This window comes from Marmota monax, unplaced genomic scaffold, assembly GCF_021218885.2.
Source record: "Marmota monax isolate L192 unplaced genomic scaffold, Marmota_monax_Labrador192_F-V1.1 WCK01_AAM20220418_F8-fsc00824, whole genome shotgun sequence".
Taxonomy (NCBI): domain Eukaryota; kingdom Metazoa; phylum Chordata; class Mammalia; order Rodentia; family Sciuridae; genus Marmota; species Marmota monax.
Window position 1 is genome coordinate 40,624 of NW_026693271.1, and position 24,771 is coordinate 65,394.

Below are 24,771 nucleotides of genomic sequence, written 5' to 3' on the forward strand. Positions count from 1 at the left end.
TTTAAATGCTGAGGCTGGCCTCAAACTTGAGATCCTCCTGTCTCAGCTTCTGGATCAGCTGGGATTATAGGCATACTTCTCTATTCGTTAATGTGTTTATTTAGTTGTAATGTGAAATTATAAAGATTGTAGAAACTGCTCATGTCGGGTAAATTATCAAGTTCAATATAAAGTTTATACCTAAAAACTAGATGCATAGGAAATAAGAATTGGCGACATCAGAATAACAATATATTAAGACTTTTTATGTCAGAATAATAAAATTGCTGTGTTTTTACCTTTTTGTCTTTTTTCTATTATAGTTTGTTATAGCCAAAAGGATATTTAAAAATTTTTGTCTTTTTTTCCCTCCCTTCTCCTCTGTCAAAAAGGAAATGATGTTGTATAGTGATGACCTATTCTAGTTAAGACAAAATTTTGTGGACCTAGTTTGTTGCCTTCTGTATTTTTGTTTAAAAGTTAGTAACAGTTTTCAAGGTATGGAGTTGAAAGCATTGACCTTTTATGCCCTTAACCTTTTTGTTTCTCTTCCATTTCTCTTTGGTTATTCATTCTTTATCTCATATTGCTTTTCTAAGATTTGTTAAAATTTTGCACCAGCAAACTTAAGCACATGCTAAAATGTCTGTAATATTTAAATTTTCCCCTTTTCTATCTTCATATAATGCCACTTTTTTGGGTAACCTTTTTCACTTTTTGTGCTTAGTTTACTTCTTTTAGTTATAGAGAGCAGTTTTATTATGATCAAGTCAATATTAAGCCAATAATTTTTTTGTGCCTTTATAATTTTTCTGTTGAGGGGCATTATTAACATATTTTCTTGGTAATATAACTTATATATTAAACTGATCTTTTTTTTTTTTTTTTTTTTTTGGAAAAGAACATACATTCTCCTTGAGACAATTTCTTTAGCATAGATCTAATTCCAGGGTTTTCTGTTTTTCTTGTGCAAGACTTTAGAATTTCACTGAGGAGTCTTTCTAAAAGTAATGTTTTCTGTCTTGGGATTTATATTTTGCATTTATGGTTGATAAATCTTCCAAGTCCTTGGCGTTACTATTTCAGTATATACTTCTTTAATTTTGAATAATGTGGGTGGGTATAACTAACAAGCCTCCTAGACCAACAAATATTGATTAAATACCTGTTGTGTGCTGGGCTCTGTTTTTAGCCTCTGAATATGTAAAGATGAATGAGGCAAGGTCTGTGTAAAATATGGTAATTGGGCTTGGGATGTGGATCAGTGGTTAAACTCCCTGGGTCAATCCCTGGTACCAAAAAAGGTAATTATCTTTTAACGGCCTACTGTGTAACAGGTACTCAGTTAAGCAGTTTTTGTATAGTAACTCTACTCTTAACAACAGTTCTCCAAATTTTGTAAATGAGGAAACTGATTTATGAGAATAATTTCCTGGAATGTAGATGGTCTGTTTCTTTCTAATATCTTATTATTTGTCAGTTTTTAAAATGAAGTTGTAGGTCCTGGATATGTGATTTAAAAGCAGTGAGGTCAATGACCTGATGTGATTTCTCTGGCCTCTGCTGTTTTAAAAAGCATGGTTGATTTTTAGTTATTTTTTAAAACATTTTTAAGGTTCTTGTTCCTGTGAATAGAGAACATGTTTGCGCTGTTGTGCTGTGATTTCTCATTTTTCTTTCTTTATTATTCATTTCATGTGTTAAAATATATTCCCCTCCAAAGAATATATTATGAAAGTAAATGCCTCATGCTCCTGCCCTTAGGCAGCCATGATTATTATATTCTAGTGAATATTTTTTCATGGATTTTTGATGTTTAAAAGTATTCTGGAGATTATTTATGTGAACCTTTGTCAGTCTAAGGTTGCTTTTTTTTTTTTTTTGGCTCTGTTTTTAATAAGAAAAGTGTAGTCAATTCTGTGTTACCATTGTGCGCACTTATTTGGAAAATCCAAGAGTGGAAGTAGTAAATTCTGCTATTTAAGTAGGGGTTCTGCCTGTCAACCTGATAGTTTCTATCTTGATATTTGCTAGGGAGTAGTAGCCTGAAGAATAAACTGTATAGTGTCATTAGTAACTAGTAACAGGGAATTGTGCTTGAGGAAGGCAAGAGATGGATAAGCTTTCTATCCTGGAGAGACAAGCTTCAAATGTATTCCATCTCCCTAGCATACCACAATTTGGATGATTAAGGGTTGACTTATATTGGATGTAGACAGTAAAGAATACTAATCGGTATGATTTGCCACATTTTTTGTTAAAGTCTGTTCTTAACTGAGTAAGTAATATTAATTGAACTTGTTATATTTGGATTTTTTCCCTTCTTTTCCTTATCACTTTTCTTTTCAGCTATGTGATGATGATGCCATTTAAACGGCAGGCTCTTGTGGAATTTGAAAACATAGATAGTGCCAAAGAATGTGTGACATTTGCCGCAGATGAACCTGTGTACATTGCTGGCCAACAGGCTTTTTTCAACTATTCTACAAGTAAAAGGATCACTCGGCCAGGAAATACTGATGATCCATCAGGAGGCAACAAAGTTCTCTTGCTGTCAATTCAGAATCCTCTTTATCCAATTACAGTGGTATGTATGACAAATTGCCTCTACAGTGATTAACCTGTATTTTTCTTATCAGCCAGCTAGATATTTTAAAATCGTTTTTAAAATTATTAATATTAATTTTTTTAACTATCAAGTTTAGTGAACAGAGAAAAAATAGCACTGAAGCCAAAAAGATCAGAAGCACAGTTGTCATAATTAAATAGGCACATTAAAATTTTTTATTACTTATCATGTATCAGTTTTGTTTCCAATAATATGGGATTATAAATAGACTTGCTGGAAATGGTCCAGGAAATCTCTTTTACTCATATGCTAGAATATGTATAAGAGCATCTACCAGGTAATGACAGTAATACAGTAAGATGCACATAATTGTGTTATTTTGAGATAGCTTGTTAAAAACCTATCTTTGACTTACTTTGATTTACTCAAAACTCCCTGTGATCCTTTTATTATTATTACATTTTTTTTTTTACTATGGTGCTGAGGATTGAACCCAGTGCCTCACATGTGAAAGGCAAGTGCTCTACCACTGAGCCACAGCCCTAGCCCCCCTGTAATCCTTTTAAAAGGTATAATTATTAGTAGAATTTTTAAAAAGGATTCATGTCCTGAACCAGTTGAATGCATTACACTCATTATTACCCATATACAGCACAATTTTTCGTAACTCTGTATATATATGTTCACGCTGAATTATGCCATCATACATGTACTTTTTTTTTGTATTACAATTCTTAATACACATACCACAATTTTTTATATCTCTGCTTGTATATGTTGTATATGTTGACACCAAATTCAAATCTTCATACATGCATTTTGTATAATGATGACCATCATATTCCCCCATCCTTGCTATTCCACTTCCCCCTCCCTTTCCCTCCCACCCCTTTTCCCTATCTAGAAATAATCTTCCTCCCATGCTCTCCCTCCCTATCCCACTTTGAGTCTTCCCCCTTTTATCAGAGAAAACATTTGGCATTTGCTTTGGGGATTGGCTAACTTTACTTAGCATAATCTTCTCTGACACCATCCATTTACCTGCAAATGCCTGATTTTGTTCTTTTTTAGTGCTGAGTAATATTCCATTGTGTATAAATGCCACATTTTTTTATCCATTCACCCACTGAAGGACATCTAGTTTGGCCCCACAGTTTAGCTATTTTGAGTTGTGCCGCTATAAACATTGATGTGGCTGTGTCCCTGTAGTATGCTATTTTAGGTCCTTTGAGTATAGTCCAATAAGAGGAATAGCTGGGTCAAATGGTGGCTGAACCAGTTGAATTCTTAATAATCATGTTTGTTTCATAGTAAACTAGTGACAGTGACCCTTGATTTTTATAATAACTAGAATATCACAGTGAGGGAACCTTTAGTTGGTATGATTTCTAGCATGGGCATATGATGTGGGGACATGAACTTAAAGCTAAGCATAAGATAACTCTTTATATTTAATTAGACATTGTGTATTTGTGTATTTAAAAATATTAATATAATAATAGTATACATATATTTATAGCATTTGGTGTTTAAGGAAAAAGAATAAAACTAATTTGGTATTATGTACTTTGAATTTTTTTTTTTAAAATCCCTAGTGCCTAACAGTACAGCCGTGTAATTACAACTGCTCAGAAATTTCTTGAAAATTGAATAATTATTCCTCAGTGTGTATTGAGATTTCTCTTAGATGACTTGGGCATCTTGTTTGGTAACATACAACACTATATGAATGATTTTCCTTTTGTCTTTAGAGCTATTGTCCCTTAAAACGAATATCAGAGTTCTAATCCTCCCTTAATAAGTATTTATTATTATAATTCAACTGATGATAATATTAAATACTTCAGAGTTGCATTTGGAAAAATAACAATTAGTTACAGTTTTGGTTTATTAGTTATGTTTTGGCCAGAGGTTATTTTAGTCAACTGTTAAAATGAATTCTAATTATTTATTTTTTTATGAGATAAAATAGGCATACTGCTTCTCAAATGTTTCATTGGAACTCCTCTAATGTTGGTATATTGTGTAGGTGAGGAAATGACTTGAAATTTATTAAAAAATTTTAAACTAATTTTGAAAAATTAATTTAGGAGCTGAGGATATAGCATAGTAGTAGAGCACTTGCCCTAGCATGTGTGAGGAGGCCCTGGGCTCCATCTCCAACACCATGCATTTTTTTAAAAAAAAATCAATAATTAATAAGAATGACATCTTGAAAATTGTTGGTTTTTAGATAAAACAAAATGGAGTATGGTTTAAATTTTTTTTTCTGAAAGTAAAATATGAAGAAATCTTTTTTTTTTTTTTTTCATAGGATGTTTTGTATACGGTATGCAACCCTGTTGGGAAAGTACAACGCATTGTTATATTCAAGAGAAATGGAATACAAGCAATGGTTGAATATCCTTTATTTGTTAATTTGATATTAATATATGTGATTACTGTGTAATTCATATTAGATCTTACTGTTTTCTACTTAAGTGTTACTAGACAAAAGGTGTTTACTTTTTCTTCCTACAAAAGTCTACTTGGCTTAGATTTTAAAAATGAAACTGCATGCCCATAGAGAATTTTACCATTTTGATAAGAATAACTTGGTGCCATAAAACATTATATACTTCATCTCACATTGTGCAGTATCACTGTTTATATATGTACACTTCAACCTTTTTTTTTTAATATATTTTTATTTTTTGCAGTTGGTACACTTCAACCTTTTGAAGTTTATCCCTAATGAACTTCACTGACTCTCCTCTTAAAATAGTTTGGAAGTAGCAAAACTTTAGAGTCACTAGAGTCTTTTTTACCTTTCTTTTGAACCTTTTAAGTAGTCATGGTTTTGTGGAAAATCTACTTTGTTGAATTTTTTATACTTTGAAAAAAGCAAGTTGCAAAATGGTATATATAATACAAGCTCATTAAAAAAAAAACCTCCACCTATCTGTGTATGGGCATGCATAGAAAAGGTAGGGCTATACAGTGAAATCTTTAGCAGTGCGTGCTTCTGGCAAAATGTTTTTGCTTTTGGTCTTTTTCATATGCTTTATTGATTTGATTTTTTTTAAATTGTGAACTTCAATAATTTTTAAAAACCAGTAAAACTAGTCAAGTGATTATAAAACTTTGCCTTCTCAAAAATATATAAAATTGCACTGGATGCGATGGTGCATGTCTGTAATCCCAGTGGCTTGGGAGGCTGAGGCAGGAGGATCAAGAGTTCAAGCCAGCCTCAGCAAAAGTGAGGCGCTAAGCAACTCAGTGAGACCCTGTCTCTAAGTAAAATACAAAATAGACTGGGGATGTGGCTCAGTGGTCAAGTGCTGAGTTAAATCTCCAGTACCAAAAAATGTGTGTGTGTGTGTGTGTGTACATACACACATATATATATTTTTTTGTTATTCATTTTTGTATTACTTTGGTTCTTTGTAATGTTTTTCTGCTCATTCCCCAATTTACAAAGTCTACTTAGCAGGATTACTATGGATAGTTTGTTTTGTTTTGTTTGGTACTCTTGATATTAAAAATAAATTCTATCAAAATTTGTCTAGAAATTTTATTTGGCAAAATATTTCTAGAATTAAAGAGTTATTTCTGATTATTTTTATTACCTTTTCTTTGATAGTGAAGAATGATTAAATATCAGATACTTTGAACCAAATTTCCTTAATAGAGCTTATGTTCGAATCAGTCCTTTGTGCACAGAAAGCTAAGGCAGCACTCAATGGAGCAGATATATATGCTGGATGTTGCACACTAAAAATTGAATATGCAAGGGTAAATATTTTTCCAATACTTTACCAAAGAAATATTTATGCTTTGGGAAATACAGTTTAAACTTACTTTATTTTCAATCTTGACAGCCAACTCGTCTAAATGTTATTAGGAATGACAATGACAGTTGGGACTACACTAAACCATATTTGGGAAGACGAGGTAGGTATTCTATGCATTTTAGAATATACTTACATCTGCTGACAAATTTTACATGCAGTTAGATTCCTGTTCCTGAGATGAGCTAGTTAATTCAAATGAAAATTTGGTTGGTGAATGCTTTTGTTTGAAAAGACCATGTAATGCTGGAAAATAACCTTGAACATTAGTGCCCCCTACTGGTATGTACTGAGCTATTTATATTTAGTTCAACAAGAAGCCCACACATACAGGCACGCCCGCAGTTCAAGGACTTGCATTTCTCCAAGCAGCTCTCTCTCTTTGGAGGAGAGAAAACTGATTCAGAATATTCCTTACAAACTGCAAACTTGCACACTGCTTCTCTATGGAAAGGACTTTTCCCCCAAGCTGGACGAGGCATTAAGAAGGATAGAGGACTCCAACAGGCTGACTCTACACTTCATCATGCACAACATCGGCATCAGCAAAAAGCCCTCTGAAAAAACTCAGACTTGCAATTCACCTTGACTGCATACTGCATGCACCATCACCCCAAGTTTTTAAAGAAGGACACTTAACAGTACTTCAGACTTGCATGGGATGAACACCATGATAGACTGTGCCCATTTATTCAAGTTGTATGTATATATTGGTCTGATTTCCCTTAAGGTTTCAGTTGTAGAATTTTAGACTTTTCACCAACGGAAACTAGACTTTTATCTACAATGTTGTAAATCTTGATGCCCATTACTGTAACTGTTTGCAGCTTAGATTCAAGTTGTTAATTGGCAAATAAGCAGGGCCAATTTATCAACAGATCTTGGAAATTGATGGTGCTCAACCAATCCACACAGATACTAAAGATATGTGGATTAGAAAGGTGCACACTTGGCCGGGGGTAGAGCTCAATGGTAAAGCACATGCATAGCATGTGCGAGGCCCTGTGTTTGATCCCAGCACCCAAAAAATACCAAAAAGAAAGAGAGGTGCATACTTGCTGCACTTAAGTATACTTTTTCCCCCCTCAATTGTGGTCATTGAACAGAATTCTAACATAATGAAGAGGTGCATTATATGTAAAAGATGTTTTTCTGTGTGGTTTGATTTTTGTAAAGTGACTGTTCATAAGTTGTCAGTTTTGTAACAATTTAAGGTTATCACTTATGTTAATTTGTGTAACTAGAAATTTTGACATTTCAAATATAGGTGAAAGTAACATGTCTGTTCAAGGTAGAATATATTTAAACTTGATAAATCTGAAAAAATGAGAGCATTTCATTTGAGATGCATATTCATCTATAGCCTATAAATGCTAAATTTCATGAGCATAAATTTCATAAAATTGTTCAACTAACTGTGTGGCAATTCTGGAATATACAAATTAAAATGTGGATCTTGTAAAAACAAGGGGGCTGCAGTATTGGCTACATCTCAACTACAATATCTGTGTTTGAACCATGTGTTGGAAAAACTCAAGATGAGTATGTATAAAAGTCAACTAGAAAAAAAAAATCATGGCATCCAAAATATCTTGGGCAGTGGGTACGCTTTAGTGCACGTACTGTTTAGAAAAAAAAAAAAAAAAAAAAAAAGACAATGTGATGATCCTTTGCATGTTCAAATATTTAGGTCTTTGGGATGATTGGCTTCTTTAACTCACAATTTCTGGAAAATCATCTTTGCCTTCTGCATGGGGTTGTAAATAGGTTTGTTTTTTAATGAAGCTTTGGCTAGACCTCCAGATTTTCACTACTTAATGGAAATCTGCTTGGCCTAGGCTTGGTTCAGTTCAATCCAATATTGGAAAACAAAGCCTTAGTACTCAAACAACAAGGCAAGTGGTTGATGAGAAATCTCTCACTTCTGTCAGCTTATAGTCAGTTACCGATTTTTGTTTACTTATTTGAAGTGTAGTGCTTTTTTGGTTGCATTTTTCTTATTGTCTCAAAACATTTTTAGATTTCAACAACATTTATATGTATTCTTTAAAAGGTCTGGAGTTTACATAAAACCAGCATAGTTTTTCACACATTTTTAGTCAGATAATCTGTTTAGAAATGTGTAAGGCAGATAATACAAATAGTGAAATACAATTAATTAAAGGATGAAAACAATTTCTTGATGCTTTCAAGGGAAAAGCTCTTGTCTTCTAATTTCTTACAGACATGTAATTTTCTGGCAAGCCTATGGCAGTTTTCATATTTTTTTCTGTAGTGATCTTAGCTTGCACTCAAATGGATAGATCATTGAACCTGTTTATCTGTTCTGTCCAAATAAATACCTTTATTATATATCTTTTTCTATAAAAAAAAAAGAACTCTTTACATTTTTCTTTCATTTAAAATTATCCTATTCAGCCCTAATTATTATAGACTGATATATTCAGTGTTGGATTCTTCTGCTTCTATTTTATGTGACTTCGTTTTAGGTAGAATATACTTCAAGTAATGAATTATTAAAAATAATGTATGACTGAAAGATACCTTGGAAATCATCTACTCTTAATTCCTTCATTTTATGAAGATTGTTTCTGTGACAACACATCAAATTAGTGATTAAGTTGGAATCTTCTGGTTCCCAACCTAGTTTTCTTTCCTTTATAGCACTGTTAACTTATCAATAAAATTGAGCCATGAAGACATTATGGTGGTTTTGGTTTTAATATTCCTAGAGTATATAAGGAATTGTATTTAGTGTTTGATGGCTATGCTTAAGTAAAGGAACAGTACCAGAAGGAATTGGCAGACTGAATTGACTCAAGATGATTCAGACTTAAATGATGAGAGATGGTGGATGCCATTTGATTTAAAAAAAAAAAAAAAGAACTGAATATTTAGACTGGAGAAACAATGCTTTGGGAAAATGAGGGAAGGGTCACAATAGCTTTTCAGGTATTTAGAAGAGTTTTCAAAGACTATGAGGTTACAAACGTTAGAATGTGGGTAAAGTGTCAATTTCTACTCAATATAAAAATTAATTTTCCCACAATATAGGGTATTTGAAAAAATAAGGGAAGGTAGTAAGTTGTTTTGTTTACTGATATTGGGTAAACAGAGGCTAAATGGTCCCAAATAATAGGGATGTTTTTATATTGAACTGGATGATCTCCTTAGTCCCTTTCAGTGTTGTGATAACTTAGAATAGGTAATTAAAACTATATTTCACTAGACTGAAGTGAATATTAAACTATTTCTCATCTCCCATAAACCTGATTTGTTTAGGTGACTAAGGATATATGAAAAGCCTCCTTCTGAATTTTCAAAGATTGGAATGATCAGCAGACTTTTCTAAAAAGTATTGTACAATGATTTTTTTTTTTTAATTCTCTATTTAAGATAGGAAGTGCTGTTTTAGAAATCTCAACAACCAATTTTTTATTGATGCCTCGAGATTTGGGGAAATTGGCATGCCTTTCCTGAAAATGTAGCTAGAATAAAAATTATCCTTTAGAGTATTGTAGTATTCTCATCCAATAATGTAGCCCCCTTGGTTAGTTTTATCTTGGCATACTTAAAAGTTTGGGGGTTGCTCATAGTTCTGCCTGGTGTTAAGGTCTATAGACAATGACCTATCAGATAATATGAGTTAGTGACGTGAAAATTTTCAGCTCTCAAGTCAGTAGGTGTTTGTAAATATGTGTATATACATATAAATACTCTGTGTTTACTGATTGTGAAACCATGTAATACAGGTTGTTGTTGGCTTATGCTGAAACTTCTTGAAAGAAGCCCACTTTGAAAATGTGTTGCTGTTGAAGCTAATAGTATGATTCAGGTACTGTCTTTCAAAAGTACTGCACTTAAAGCTTGTTTTAAAGACATGTATTGGTAAAACCTTCTGTACAGTGTCAACCTCTAGCATTGTGTACATTCATTTTCTGCAAAGTATCTATTCTTCCCTTAAATTTGAAGTGTGATTGTATTTGGCATTTGCCAAAAAGATATTTTCAAGTTAAGTGGAATTTGTTAGATAGAATTATTTTCTTAAACTTTTGGTGTTTGTATTTAAATTGGATATGAATGGATGTTTAAAGTTAACCAGGAGTCACATTTCTTTTATGAAGTATAATGGATGTTTTGAGTGGGTGTTTCCCATGTGAGAACTCTGTGAAGTACTTGGATCAAAATTGTTAAAACCATGTTTCTACTTTTGTGTCAGATAGAGGAAAGGGTCGCCAGAGACAAGCCATTTTGGGAGAACACCCTTCTTCGTTTAGACATGATGGCTATGGTAAGTTTGTCAAGGCAGAAGGAGGGTAGTACAGATGAACTATTAGAATTTTTGCATTTCTGATGAAGAATGGCACATTTCTTGTCTCTGAATTTTTCCTGCTCATCTGATTTGATTTATATGGGATCAGTTCCTTAAAATGTACTCCCAAGAAGTTGTCCCAAATCCCTTGTTTTCTTAGGATATTAATATACCAAATAGTCATTGAGATAAATTGAGAGCTATTGGTTGGGGATTGAAAACTGTTTGCCATTATATTTTGTTTGGTTTGATTTTGATTTGTAATGGGCTTTGACCAGAAAGAGGACCAAAAAGGAGTATTGATCAGTAGGTTTATTTTCTTCAGTAGTTATGAGCAAAGAGAAATTTTGAGTAATAGAGGCGAAAGAATGGGGTATTTGTCAAAGACAAAGCTTGCTTCTGTTTAGATTCTTAGTTCTACTGTTGGTATTTGGGTTTGCTTAAGTTTTAATTCCCCTTTTAAAACTTCTCAGCTCTTGTTTGCTGTGTTGATAATTAAGATTATGAAACCTAGAATAATAATCTTTTTTTTTTAAATTAGGCTTCAAACTGTTGTTCTTCCATGTAGATGTTGCAGATTGCTATTGATAAGACTTAACTTGATATAAATTGTTTTCAAGGTTTTTTTTAGTTTTTAGTGGTAGTTATTTTGCCCCTGCCTATTCTGTGCATTACAGCTAAAATACAAGACAAAGTGGGAGGAAATATAAATTGCTGAAAAGTACTCTTGGGATTTTTCATTGAGAAACTCCTGATGTCTGTTGTACTGAATGTTTTCAAATTGCTTATGTATTTGATTTAATGACAATTCTTAGGTGTGAAGGTGTGAGCTTTATTATTCCTTATCATGTGTGATATATTTATGTTCAAGGTTCCCTAGTAGTCTATATGGCACAGAAGGTTGAAATCATCTGCTATATGTCAAAATAGTATGTCACAGAATGGAAGTCTTAGTACAAGTTTTAGTGAGTGTGTTCCTTAATCATTTTTATTAGTTGTTGTCTAACAGAATTAATATTAAATATGGTTGTCTGAGTGGTTCTGGTCCTGCAGTAAAGAAACACTTGGCTGACAGCCTGTTGTGCTTTGCATAATGGAAGGTTACAAAAATTGCTAATTACTAGTTTGTAGAATAGTTGTAGAGTTAAATATGTCAATGGCAGTCAGCTGAAAGCTAAAAATTGGCTGAATGTTTTGCCAAAGGGGACTAGAAAAACTGAAAGAATAAATGAAGGAAAAGGAACTTTACTGTTGTGTTAAAACTGATTATTTTCATAGTATAGGTTTTCAAGTTTGTTTCTTTACAAAATGTTTTACTGAAAAATTATATAAACTATATTACATGCCCTACAAGAGCCTTTTATTTTAAAAAACAGCCTACTGTGAAATTCTTTGATAATTTCATGTCCTGATTTATTGTATGTGGGAGTAAATTTTAAAATGTAGGCTTATATAAAGAGAAGGGCAGAATTCTTTGGAATGACAAGTTGTTAAATAGAGATCATTGAGGTTCTGGAGAGTCCTGAGGGGAGATGGTTGTGTCAGGGCATCCATTCTGAGCTGTGTCTATTAAGGCATTGAACTCTGAAGTTAATTTGTTCTATCTCCTAGGAGTATAAAAGAGGAAACAGAGTCTGAATAAAAAGTGGTAGAGAAGAAGTAAGATGAGGAAGTAGGAAGAAATGGATGAGTGGTACTGATAAAAATTTTTACAAATTTTGTGGATCTTAACTGCATCCCTTTAGCCAAGAGAAGAGCAGAAGAGCTTTGTTTGCATTTTGGGGTCACATCATGAGTGGCTTTTCCTGTAATAGTCTAAAAGAAAGAGGAAGTAGAAAAAATTGAGTCAAGACCCATAGGTTTCATTAGATTAAGCATATTCATTGGTTTATTATAGCAATATAAAATCTATGTTGTCACAATTCTTTAAATCTTTTCAATTTGGGAAGTCTAGCCCTATGAGATGAACAGATTAGAAGTTTATACTTAAACATTAGAAAAAGTGAATATGAATATACTTACTATGAGCCCAAGAAAAGTTTGTATATTAATTGCTAGCATCTTTTGATGTGGTTTCTGGACTGAAGATTTTTTTAAAGTTTTGAAAAATGAGAAATGCCTTCAAAATGTTAGTAATGCTGTTTATATAGCATTTCTTCACATAAGTGGATTTTTTAAATACCTGATATATATTTAGTATAGCAAGCTTTTTAAAGACTTCTAAGTTTGTTTAAACGATATAAGTAACAATTTAAACAGTGTAGATAACAAACATAATTTTAATTCTGATGGCTCAAGGTCATAATTACAAGCATGATTTATTCTCTTGTACTCACTTTGGTTGTTACCTAGAACAGTGGATCTCAAAGTATTTAGATTTTAGCCAACTTAAGCAGAGTAAAGTTTTTGACTACAGGTCTTTTCTACTTCATGAAAAAAGTGATTATAGTGAGGAGTAAAACAAATGGCAGTGACGGGGAGGCAATATAATAGGAATATATACTTTTGCAAAAGGAAGAATGATTGATATTTGAACCATGGTATAACCATCTTGAGTTAGAAGCCAAAATATGTATAATAGCTAGTAGTTTATACACCACAAGCTATATTAAATTGTTTTGATAAGCTATCACTTGTAAGAGCAGTTTTAAAAAGTGAACAATTTAAGGTAACACTGATGATGCATTGATAAGTATTCTCCAAAGTTGCAGAAATTCACATTGTATTTGTATATGTATGCTCAGTAGTGTTGCTGTGTTGCTATAAATAGCAGTTGTATTTAGGATAACTGAAAATTGAACTTCACCATAATCTCTAATAGCATTTTATGGATATCAAATTTTGTAGATCTTAGTACTCAATTAGTAGACAATAAATAGTTCTAAGTAAGAATGAAAGTCAGTGGCATTACATTCTTTTCTTGAGAAACAAGGGAAGGACTTGAGTTTTTGTATTAGTTTGTTGTTGTTGTTTTTGTTTTTGTTTTTTTTTTTTTTTTTTTAATACATCAGGAGGATCTTTTCATACATCCAGACTGTGCTTCTATAATCACTTCTCGGGAGTACCTAAGATATGTAGGGCTTATGTTTCTAAGCTACATGTCTTTATCTTACTTGGTACTTATGAGTTATTCTGCCTCTTGTTACTGTAAGTGTGCTCTATGCCAATTTTTAGTATCACTGTTTCGCCACACACACTCATTCTATTTTACACTCTAGTTTTTTGTTGTTGTTGTTACTTCAAGTAACAAGAAAATTTTTTTAAAAATTGTAGATGGGAAAGTAAGATATAATTGTTTTAAACCAAAGTTAGCACGTTCAGTCTTATTGAGGGATTCTTAGTTTGGGATGTAGGTTTGTATGTTTCTGTTTCTGTGACATCAGTTTTAGATATTCAGACATTAATTCCTGCTGGGTTCTTGATGGTGTTTTTTTAAAAAATGGAGGTTACAGAATGATAAGACACTGATATTAGATGCCAAACAGGTTTTAGTTTCCTAAAACAAAATTAGAATAGAATACTAACCTGAAAATACATTATTGTGCATTGTATTCAAGGAGACAACTTTTTATGGAACTAAAGATGCTCTTTTTGTTATATCTGTATAGAGATTACTTCCTAGGTTTTACTGTATACTTTTTTTATAGTACATTGGCAATTTTTAAAATTTGAGGCATAATTTACATACAGTGGCCCAGAGTTTTACATTGGCTCCCCCCAACCCCAGAGCCTAATCCCATATAATTTTTTGTTAGGCTATAAATTTATATTTTTAAAAATGGTAGCCTGTGTATAGGTACAGATCAGTGTATATTGGATCCAATACAAATGAAGATTTTATTAATTTCCCACAGTTTATTTATTCCTACTCATACACTTTATGTTTTTGGATGTATGTAAAACTAGGTAATATTTAGAGTTTATTTTGGGGAGATGGGGAGTATAGCTCAGTGGTAGAGCACTTGCCTAGCATGTCTGAGGCCCTGGGTTCAATCTATAGCACTAAAACGGGGGGAAAAAACATCCTTTTGTTTTATCTGATGTTCATCTATTGAAGTATTTACAAATGGAACTATGTGTATGTGTTTTATTTATTTGTTTTTTGTTTTGGTCATTATTTTAGGATCCCATGGTCCACTGTTGCCTTTACCAAGTCGTTACAGAATGGGCTCTCGAGATACACCTGAGCTTGTTGCATATCCATTACCACAGGCTTCTTCTTCTTATATGCATGGAGGAAATCCCTCTGGTTCAGTTGTAATGGTTAGTGGATTACATCAACTAAAAATGAATTGTTCAAGAGTCTTCAACCTATTCTGCTTATATGGAAATATTGAAAAGGTGAGTTTCATTTTATGTTAGTTTCTTTGCTAGAGTATTTAGTAATTCTGAAGAGGCATTCAATATATGTCTTTTCCTTATATGAGAAGCATCCAAGTCTTTTTCAGGAGTGACTCACACAAGCTAAAAATCCATTATGTATGAATTTCAGAAATTATTTTTTGTTGCTAAATGATAAGTATAAGTTGTTGGTACTAAAAAAAATTTTTTTTAAATAACTAATATAGAAGTTCAAAGCAGTAATTTAATCAGCTACTAGAATATTCTGGCCATAAACCCTTTATGGATAGTTCTCAACTAATAGTGCTTGACTTAGGACTTTTCAACTTTACGATGGTGTGAAAGTGATATGCATTCAATAGAAATAGTACATCAAATTTTGATTTCTCATCTTTTCCCATGCTAGTGATATGTAGTATAATATTGTTTTTATAATGCTGTGAAGTGGTAGCAAGCTACAACTCCAAGTCAATTACATGATGAGGGTAGACAACTGATTTTCTCTAGTCTGCTGTGTTGATAAGACTTCTAAGTTTGCTTAAAGGATATAAGTAACAATTTTAACAGTGGGTCTGTTATTAGTCAAGTTATATCTGTATATTTGATCACTTCAAAGAAATTTTAGCACTTACCATGTTGAACTATAGAATTTAAAAGGGCAGTTAACTTTCACAGAGCTAGGTATAAATAAACATGTCTAAAGAGCTTGTGCAGAAGTCTTGCATTTTGGGAGAATTCTAAGGTTTATGTACTTCCTAAACAATGGTATGAGTATCTTCCAGGGACCAGTGTGCTCCATCAGTATTGGAAACTGACCTACTCTGATAGAATGTTTTAATACTGTAGTAATGCTGTTTTCTGTCTGTTCTTTTTTTAAATGTTCTTTTCACAATGAAAAGAGAATACAAGCGTGTGAGTCACAAGTGTGTGGGAGGAGAGCATGACTTGAAAAGTTGGTACTCTTAGTTTTTATTTTTAGTTCACTAATTCTCAAGTCTCCTTGATCTGGAAGGAACTCTTCTGAATTCTGAAACAACATTTTTCTTCATTATTTAATTATATTAAAAAATAGAAGAGAAAGAAAATTCCACATTTGGTCTGAGGGACAGCACTTTGGATATTTCTGCTTATATAACTGCTTATATAATGGGGTAGATTTAATAACATTGGGGAGAATAGATTAAATTTTTTTTTTCACAGACATTTTTCTTAGACCAGGTTGTTTTAAAGTTTAGGAACTGCATGTTTCCATGGGCTTAATGTGTATTTTATATTTTATTACAGTACTATTTTTCTGTTTGTGCTTTTCAGCTATGTAGACAACCATACTCAGGCAGTTTAATCTACATCTTTAATTGTCTTTGTCTTTATGTTGGGAAGTAATTTTGTGATTGAGAAACCCAAATTGCTTTTTCGAATAAAACTTAAGTTTTTCTGCATGTTATCGGACAATTCTAATATCTTTTACTCCACATCTCAAATATTTTTAAAATTAAAATGACACATTATTACACATTATACTCAAGGTATCATAATCCTTTAAAGACCTAGATATAGTTAATTTTTCCTGACTTTTTTGGGGAGATTTACCAGTATAAGAAGTATATACACTTAGTCACTATTAGATTTTTTTGTATATAATTGGATTAAATCAAGGGAGAATTTTGTCCACAAGAAGAATGATTTCAAATAAGCTGAAAAATATTGCTACTAAATTTTTTCTAAGTACAGATGTAGTGTAAAGACACTGTGTCACATTAACATTGATAAACTAATGGAAATAAATCTGATAATTGAATATGTCTTATAAATAGGTTCTCAGTATTCCCTTGAGGTAGACATGTAAGAAAGAAGTATTTTCAAGGTATCATGTATGTTAGTGGTACTTAATTATTTAGGGACTTCTTAAGGACTAGGCATTATGCTGAAATATTTATCACATTTTCTTTCACCTAGTTTTTACAACATTAAATACTAAAATTGGAATACCGAGAGATACCTATGATCTCTGCCCAAGATGTTATGAAAACTCAAGTATACTGTTTGTTTTTTAAACTGCTCTTACATTGCAATTCCTATTGACCATGCTATCTCAGGCCGTTTTATATTTTATGTTTATTACCTTAACAGAACTCCGTATAGTTCATAGTTATTATTTGCTTTGAAATTTCTGATCTACCTACTAGACTGTTAGGTTCAAGAAGATTGTGTTCACCATTAAATTGCCAGTACCTAGCACTGTACTTATAAGAACACGTTGATATTTGTTGAATGAATAAATATTGATGAGTGTAGAATGAGTCCTAGATATTACCATTATGTTAATTTTACAGGACAGTTTGTGGTTCAGACAAGTTAAGTGAATTGTTCCCAAATCACAGAATTAATAAATAAGTCTGTGCTCTTCACTGTGCTATACAGTAGAATTACAGTTTTCAACTTTATTGGATTTTGATAAAAGTTAAGGGTGTCTCATGGCTGAATGGTTAACCAATTAAATCATACTATCTTTTTAAAATTCTTTTATGTAAAAGGGAATTAAATGATCACTTTTTGGATTTTTGTATTTACAGGTAAAATTTATGAAGACTATTCCTGGCACAGCACTGGTAGAAATGGGTGATGAGTATGCTGTAGAAAGAGCTGTCACACACCTTAATAATGTCAAATTATTTGGGAAAAGACTTAATGTTTGGTAATTATTTATCTTAAGTGATAAATTTTTTTTAAATTCTTGTCTTTTATTAGAGACATTTATTTCAACTTTAGAATATTTTAGAGAGCACATATGAAACTAGCAGCAGTGGTAACATTATCCTTTTAGACAAGTTTAGGGTTATATAATTCATATTCTGTTTACAATACCTAATTTTTAGTTTTGTGATCATGAAAGAACATGTTAAAATAGGCAAGTTTTTTTGTTAGTTACCTAATATGAAAGTATATCAATAGATTTTCTTTCCAAATTGGTGCCTAAACTGTAAGAGAGATTTTAATACAATTTTGTATCCACTAATTCGGCCAATCACAGATTGAAAATATCTGGGAAAAAAATTGTGTCTACACTGAATGTATACAGATTGTTTTAAAAAATATTATTCTCTAAATATAGTCTAACAACTATTTATGCTGTATTAGTAATCTAGAGATGATTTAAAGTACATGGGAGGATGTTCATAGGTTATATGCAAACACTACACCATCTTTTATAGGGGACTTGAGCATGCTCAGGTTTTGTTATCCTTGAGGGGTTCTGGAACCAATTCCCTGGCTACCAAGCAAAGACTGTACTATATTTAAATAGCTGTACATACAAGCATTTTGATACTACCTGTTGCTTTTTATCTAACGAGGTGTATTATGTATCTTTTTCCTTTCCAATCTTCAGTGTATCTAAACAACATTCAGTTGTTCCAAGTCAGATATTTGAGCTGGAGGATGGTACAAGTAGCTACAAAGATTTTGCAATGAGCAAAAATAATCGCTTTACAAGTGCTGGCCAAGCTTCTAAGAATATTATCCAACCACCCTCATGTGTGCTGCATTATTATAATGTTCCATTGTGTGTCACAGAAGAGACCTTCACAAAGGTAGGCACTGAAATGCAAATGTGTGTAGAATGTTGCCGTTTCCTGGCATTAAATTTATATCATATTTTAGCCTCACTTTAAAGTCTCTTTTCTTTTTGGGGGAGGTATTTGGCATATAGTTTATTCTTTGACCTTTATACTCTTCTGGTATCCATTAGTAATTTGTGATTAAGTCTTTTATTTATTTGTGATTCAGTCTTTTTGCAAGTTAGAATTAAAAGGGGATACTCTTACTCCTGCATTCAGAAAGTTATTTTATCATGACCTTAAATCTCACCCATAACATTTTATACATTCTTAACTTCTTCCCTATTGTAAAAATACTTTGGAAACATTTTATGTAACTCTCTTCCCTACCTTAGGTACTAGATAAATCCTAGTCAACTCGGATAATATATATTTCAATTAACAAATCTGTGGTTTTAGTGTATAGCATGAATCAAATACAAAATAAGGCTGGGGATGTGGCTCAGTAGTTGAGTGCCCCTGAATTCAATCCCCAGTATCCCCCCCCCCAAAAAAAAAGTTATTTACATAGTTTATAGAATTTCATTATTTTTTTAAGGGGGGGAGGGGCTCCCTACCCAAACTTGGAGTAGCTCCTATTCTCTTGACCTCCATTGTTGTCATAAAAGTCTGATGAATTAATGAATAAAGACTTCAGAGACAAAAAAGAAAGAAAAGAATAATTACAGAGCAATTAGGTAACTCACAAAAAAAGGGGGGAATATTATTCTGGCCATATTTTTAATGAAATTTTACCTTTCTTTGGCAGTTGTGTAATGACCATGAAGTTCTTACATTCATCAAATATAAAGTGTTTGATGCAAAACGTAAGTGAACATTCCTTCTTTCAAAGTTTTCTGGATAAATTGATGACAGGAAAATAACAACTGGATTTGTGTTCCTTTTTTATTTAAGCTTCTGCCAAAACACTTTCTGGGCTGTTGGAATGGGAATGCAAAACTGATGCAGTGGAAGCCCTTACTGCACTTAATCACTACCAGATAAGAGTCCCAAGTAAGTACGTTCCTTTATGTGTGTGTGTATCCTAATTATTTATTGGGAATTACCTTCAGAAACATTGACAGTATTTTTTTTTTTGTTTTGCTGGGGATTGAACCCAGGGCCTTGTGCATGCAAGGCAAGCACTCTACCAACTGAGGTATATCTCCAGTTTTTTTTTTGTTGTTGTTTGTTTGTTTGTTTTTTTAATCTTTATTTTTATGGAGTGCTAGGGACCAAACCCAGGGCCTCCCGCATGCGAGGCAAGTGCTCTACCACTGAGCTACAACCCCAGCCCTCCAGTAGTTTTAAAGTAACACTTAGTAGATGTTTTTAATGGGTTGTTTGATCTGCTGCGCCCTTTGGCTCCCCATTGCTAAGGAGTAGACCCAGGACCTTGTATATGGTATTATGTATGCGTACTACCCCATCCCATGTTGTTGTTTGCTTGTTTTTTTCCCCCCTTAAAAACAGAGAAACTACAAATAAGGTAAAAGGGGGCGGGGGCATAGAATCCCACAACTAAACCCTGTTTTGTTTATTTCTTGCTGTACAACAAATGACCATAAAATTTAGCAGCTTAAAACAGCAGACATATTATCTTAATTTTCTGAGGGTTAATAATCTGGCTTTATTTCACCTGGATACTTGTCTCATGGTTAAATATGGGAATAGCTCCTATGCTCTTGACCTCCATTGTTGTCAATGGAGGTGACATTGACAACAATGGAGGTCAATGTCTTCAGTCATTTCAAGGCTTGACAGGGCTGAAAAATTCACTTCTATGCTCACTCATGTTTGCAGGTCCATTGAAGCCATAATTGGCCTATTTTTGGTAGCTCATTTCCTTCAGAGTGAGTGATTAAAGAGAGATAAGAGAAACGTATGGGTTTTTTGTTTTGTTTTTCTGGATGTTTTTTGTTTTTGTTTTTAATAATTGCATGCTGAAAGTGACCTGCCATCATTTGATTTTGCATTCTTTTGGGTCACACAGACAATGGTGCAATTTAGGAGGAGACTATATAAGGGTATGAATACCATGAGGTAGGGATCATTGGGGCCATCAGGGAGACTGCCTTCCACATCCATGTTGATTGTTTTGAAGGAAAGTAATGTAATGTTAGAAAAGTCAGTACATAAAGGTGCAAAATAAAAGTTAAAGCTTTTTAAACTTCCGTCCTTTTTTGGTCTCCTTCTTCTACCTCTTCAGCATATAACATCTTACTTATAAAAAATTTACATAGTTCTTCTGTACATAACTTTTCTATGCTTTGCTGTTTTCATTTAATATGTCTTAGAGCTACTTCTTTATTGGCACATACAATGCTGCTTTTTAAATTTTTAGAAACATTTTCAGCATAGCTATTCATAGACATGTACCACATTTTATTTTGTCCATCTCTCCACTGACAAAAACTCTGGTGAAACAAGCAGAGTTATTTCTGTTGGTAATAAGAATGCTTACAGTGACTTTTTTTTTTTTTGCACTGGGGATTGAACTCGGGGGCACTTGACCACTGAGCCACACCCCCAGCTCTATTTTATATTTTTATTTAGAGACAGGGTCTCACTGAGTTGCGTAGCACCTCACTTTTGCTGAGGCTGGCTTTGAACTCGTGATTCTTCTGCCTCAGTTTCCCAAGCCCTGGGATTACAGGTGTGCACCACCACTCCTGGCTATAGTGACACTTTTAAATTTGTATTTATAGAACAATTTTTTAATGTAGGACATTAAAATTTATATTTTGATAATCCTCATAAGAGCATAAACATATGAATGATAGTGAAATATAAACCATGAATGATAGTTTGGAATATTATTATTACTTTTTGGCAGTGCTGGGGATGGAGCCTAGGACCTTGCACATGTTAGGCAAGCACTCTACCACTAAGCTACATCCCCAGCCCCTAAAGTTTATATTTTTGATAAAATGTTGCTAGGTTGCTCTTTAGAAAGGCTGTGCCTGTGTACATTAACACCTGTGGCCTGTGAAAATACCCATTGGATTTTATCAGTATGATAGATGAAAAAAATGGTATTCCATTGTTTTAATTTGTTTCATGTGAAACTGTCGTTCTCTTTGTTTATTGTCAACATAATGGTGCCATGTAAAGAACATTTAAAGGGCTGGGGATGTAGCTCAGTTGGCAGAGTGCTTGCCTCACATGCACAAGGTCATGGGTTCAATCCCCAGCATCACAAAAAAAAAAAAGATTTAAATTTAACTTTGAAACTGTGTGCTGTATAATTTACTTTGATCCTGGATCTAAATAGGGTATTAAAATTTCACTTCTTAAAAATAAAAGTTGTGTATTTAAAAAAATAATAAAATCAAAAAATAAAATAACAGGGAAAATTAAATTACTAGGTATACTAATGAATGGTAGTTAAGGAAAAACATTACATGCTTCTGGGCATGGTGCCACACACCTGTAATTCCATCGTGAGGCTTGAAGTGGGAGCATCACTTGAACTTACGGGTTAAGAGACCAGCCTAGGCTATATATATGTATAGTGAGATCCTACCACAAAACAAAACAACAGACACATGAAAAACAATACACACTGAAGGGTTTATGGGTAGAATAATGTATGTTAAGATATTTTTAAGGGGCTGGGGTTATGGCTTAGCAGTAGAGCACTTGCCTAGCATGTGTGAAGCACTGGGTTTGATTCACAGCACTGCATATAAATAAATTATATAAAGGTCTGTAAAAAACTGAAATATAAATATATATTTATATTTTATAAACATAAATAATAAATATATATTTGTAGTATTTAAAAATAGCCTGCCCCCAAAAGTGCAAGTGAGGGGTAGGTAGATGAAATAATACTGCCAAATGTTGACAGTTATTGAAGCAACGTGGTAAACTTGTGGAACTAATATATATTTTCATGTATATTTGAAAATTTCCTTCATAAGTTAAAAATAAGAGAAATACCTCCTATCATTTTTTATTTAGTGACAAAATTTTAAATAGTAAGTCAGGCTTAATTTTTGATAGAAAGTTTTAACAATGTTTTAAAGTTACATGAGATATTCAAGATATTGTATGGATTGTTAACTCCTTGGAAACAGTAACAATTATTAATCTTTTTATCCTCTGAAGTGTCTTGTGAATATTTAGCTTTTAATTTACTAAAAAAGAATTCAGTGCCTTCTAAATGCTTGGAACAGTAAGAATGTAGCAGTGAACAAAGTACAGTCCCTCATGGAGCTTTAGTAAATATGAGCAAGTACAAATTTTCCTTCTTTATTTTCTCTGCTAATTCAAGATGTGATGTTGAATTAACTTTGATTTTTAAATTTTTACAGATGGATCCAATCCATATACTTTGAAGCTTTGTTTTTCTACATCATCCCATTTATAAGAAGAGAAGAGCATGTTAGAATTTATGTTCATCTTTATTACAGTTTTAAAACTACACTTCACTAAAAAAAAACTGGTTGATCTAATGTTGCCTTGCTTACTTTAAAATCTTGTTCTGTAATAAAATATTTTGCCTTGAGTAAATTTGTTGTAAACTGAAATATTGTTTTTCATTTCAGGATAGAATATCATAATGTAGACTGTCTACAGCATCATTGTAGATTATGCAAATATATGATTTCTAACCTTATTACTATAATTTTTCTTCCACAGTAAAAATATATTTGCATTCTTAATGCTAATTATCTGCAAGTATTTTTCCATTGTGTATGAGACTAATGCAGGTGAAAGTATTGCATTTTAATATAGAATTCCTATGATATGTTTAGATGTTTAAGTATGTTGCAGTTACTCATATTAAACATGACTTGTATTTATTATTTTAATCAAGTTTGAGAATACCATTGCACATGTTGACCTTTAAGTACTACAGATTTAGCTGATTTTATATTTCTAAAAGGCTAACAGATAATAGACATGGATACACTTGTACAGTCTGCACTCAAACTTATTTAAATTGGTGTATTTTTTTTTTTCAGTCATTGTTCATTTGTATTGATATGCTTCTGTTTCTAGTTCCAGTTTGGAGATTTTATAAAGTTATAACAATGAGTTAATGTGTTATCTTCATTTGTTGCATGTGATTTAATCTTAAAGATGCATCTAATGTTTGGTTTGAGATTTTAATAGAAGTTAATTAGTTAACAATTCCTCTTCTATATAAAAGTCTGGGATCCATGGGTGGGCTTTAGAGAGACTATAGCCCCCTAAAATTGTGTGTAGAGTTTTGGGTATTTGCATTTTTATTTTTTACTCTTTGATCCATCATAATATATGTATTTTTATATATGGTGCAAGATTTAAGGATCTAATTTTATTTTTAATTGAAACAGATAGCTATTTGTCTCAACACCATTTATTAAACATTCTCCCACTGAATCTGTTTCTTTCTCTTTTTTCAAATCTCATATGTAGGCAAGTAAGATTTAAAGACTAAACTTGGTATTAAAAGACCATATCACACTTGTTATTGAGTTCATGGCTTTTTAATAATAGAAAACTGATGTAGTCGTTTTGTTTTCATCTTTAAAGAAGGGAGAATATGTCACTTATTTATAACAACTATGAAGTCCAGAGTTGGAAATAGCAGTTTGTCATCATCTTGAGACAAGTTTGAAAACAAAAGTTCCATTTAGGTCTTCATATAAAATTTTTGTTTCTAACTTTAAGATAAAAAATCTTAAGTCTTTTTTAAAATGAGGCAAGAGTTTTTAAAAATTTAAGAGCCAGGCCTGGGGTTGTAGCTCAGTGGTAGGGTGCTTACCTCTCATGCATTAGGCATTGGGTTCAATCCTCAGCACCACATAAAAATAAATAAAATAAAGATAATGTGTCCATCTACAACTGAATTTTTTTTTTTTTAATTTAAGAGCTGATAAATAGAAAGTTTAGGAAACTAAATACACATTATCATTTGTTTCTCACTTGGATTTTGGTGACAGTTGTTAGATCAGTGTCCTTTTAATTAACCCTTTAAAGATTAGAAAAAAATTAAATTCAATCTAGAAATATTTTTGGCCTTTATCATGGAACCAGTAAGTTAGATCAAAGGTTCTTGTGTGTGAACTGTACATGTATGATACCAGATAATGTGTGTTTCTCATTCATTGACAGTTTAATACCTAAGTTTACAGTAAAACAAGTGTTTTT

General features: G+C 32.5%; 1 protein-coding gene across 1 annotated transcript in view; it reads left to right on the forward strand.

The window, feature by feature from the left end:
• The window catches only part of Hnrnpll (heterogeneous nuclear ribonucleoprotein L like), a 36,314-nt gene extending 12,314 nt beyond the window's left edge, over positions 1-24,000 (forward strand). Inside the window, exons 3-13 of the mRNA XM_046456406.2 lie at positions 2,329-2,566; positions 4,863-4,948; positions 6,226-6,322; positions 6,409-6,481; positions 10,598-10,669; positions 14,814-15,031; positions 17,605-17,726; positions 18,420-18,621; positions 19,397-19,454; positions 19,543-19,641; positions 22,947-24,000. Coding sequence (XP_046312362.1) covers positions 2,329-2,566; positions 4,863-4,948; positions 6,226-6,322; positions 6,409-6,481; positions 10,598-10,669; positions 14,814-15,031; positions 17,605-17,726; positions 18,420-18,621; positions 19,397-19,454; positions 19,543-19,641; positions 22,947-23,002 — 1,321 coding nt within the window. The 3' untranslated portion in view covers positions 23,003-24,000. The remainder of the gene's footprint in view (positions 1-2,328; positions 2,567-4,862; positions 4,949-6,225; positions 6,323-6,408; positions 6,482-10,597; positions 10,670-14,813; positions 15,032-17,604; positions 17,727-18,419; positions 18,622-19,396; positions 19,455-19,542; positions 19,642-22,946) is intronic.
• The last annotated feature ends 771 nt before the right edge of the window (positions 24,001-24,771 follow it).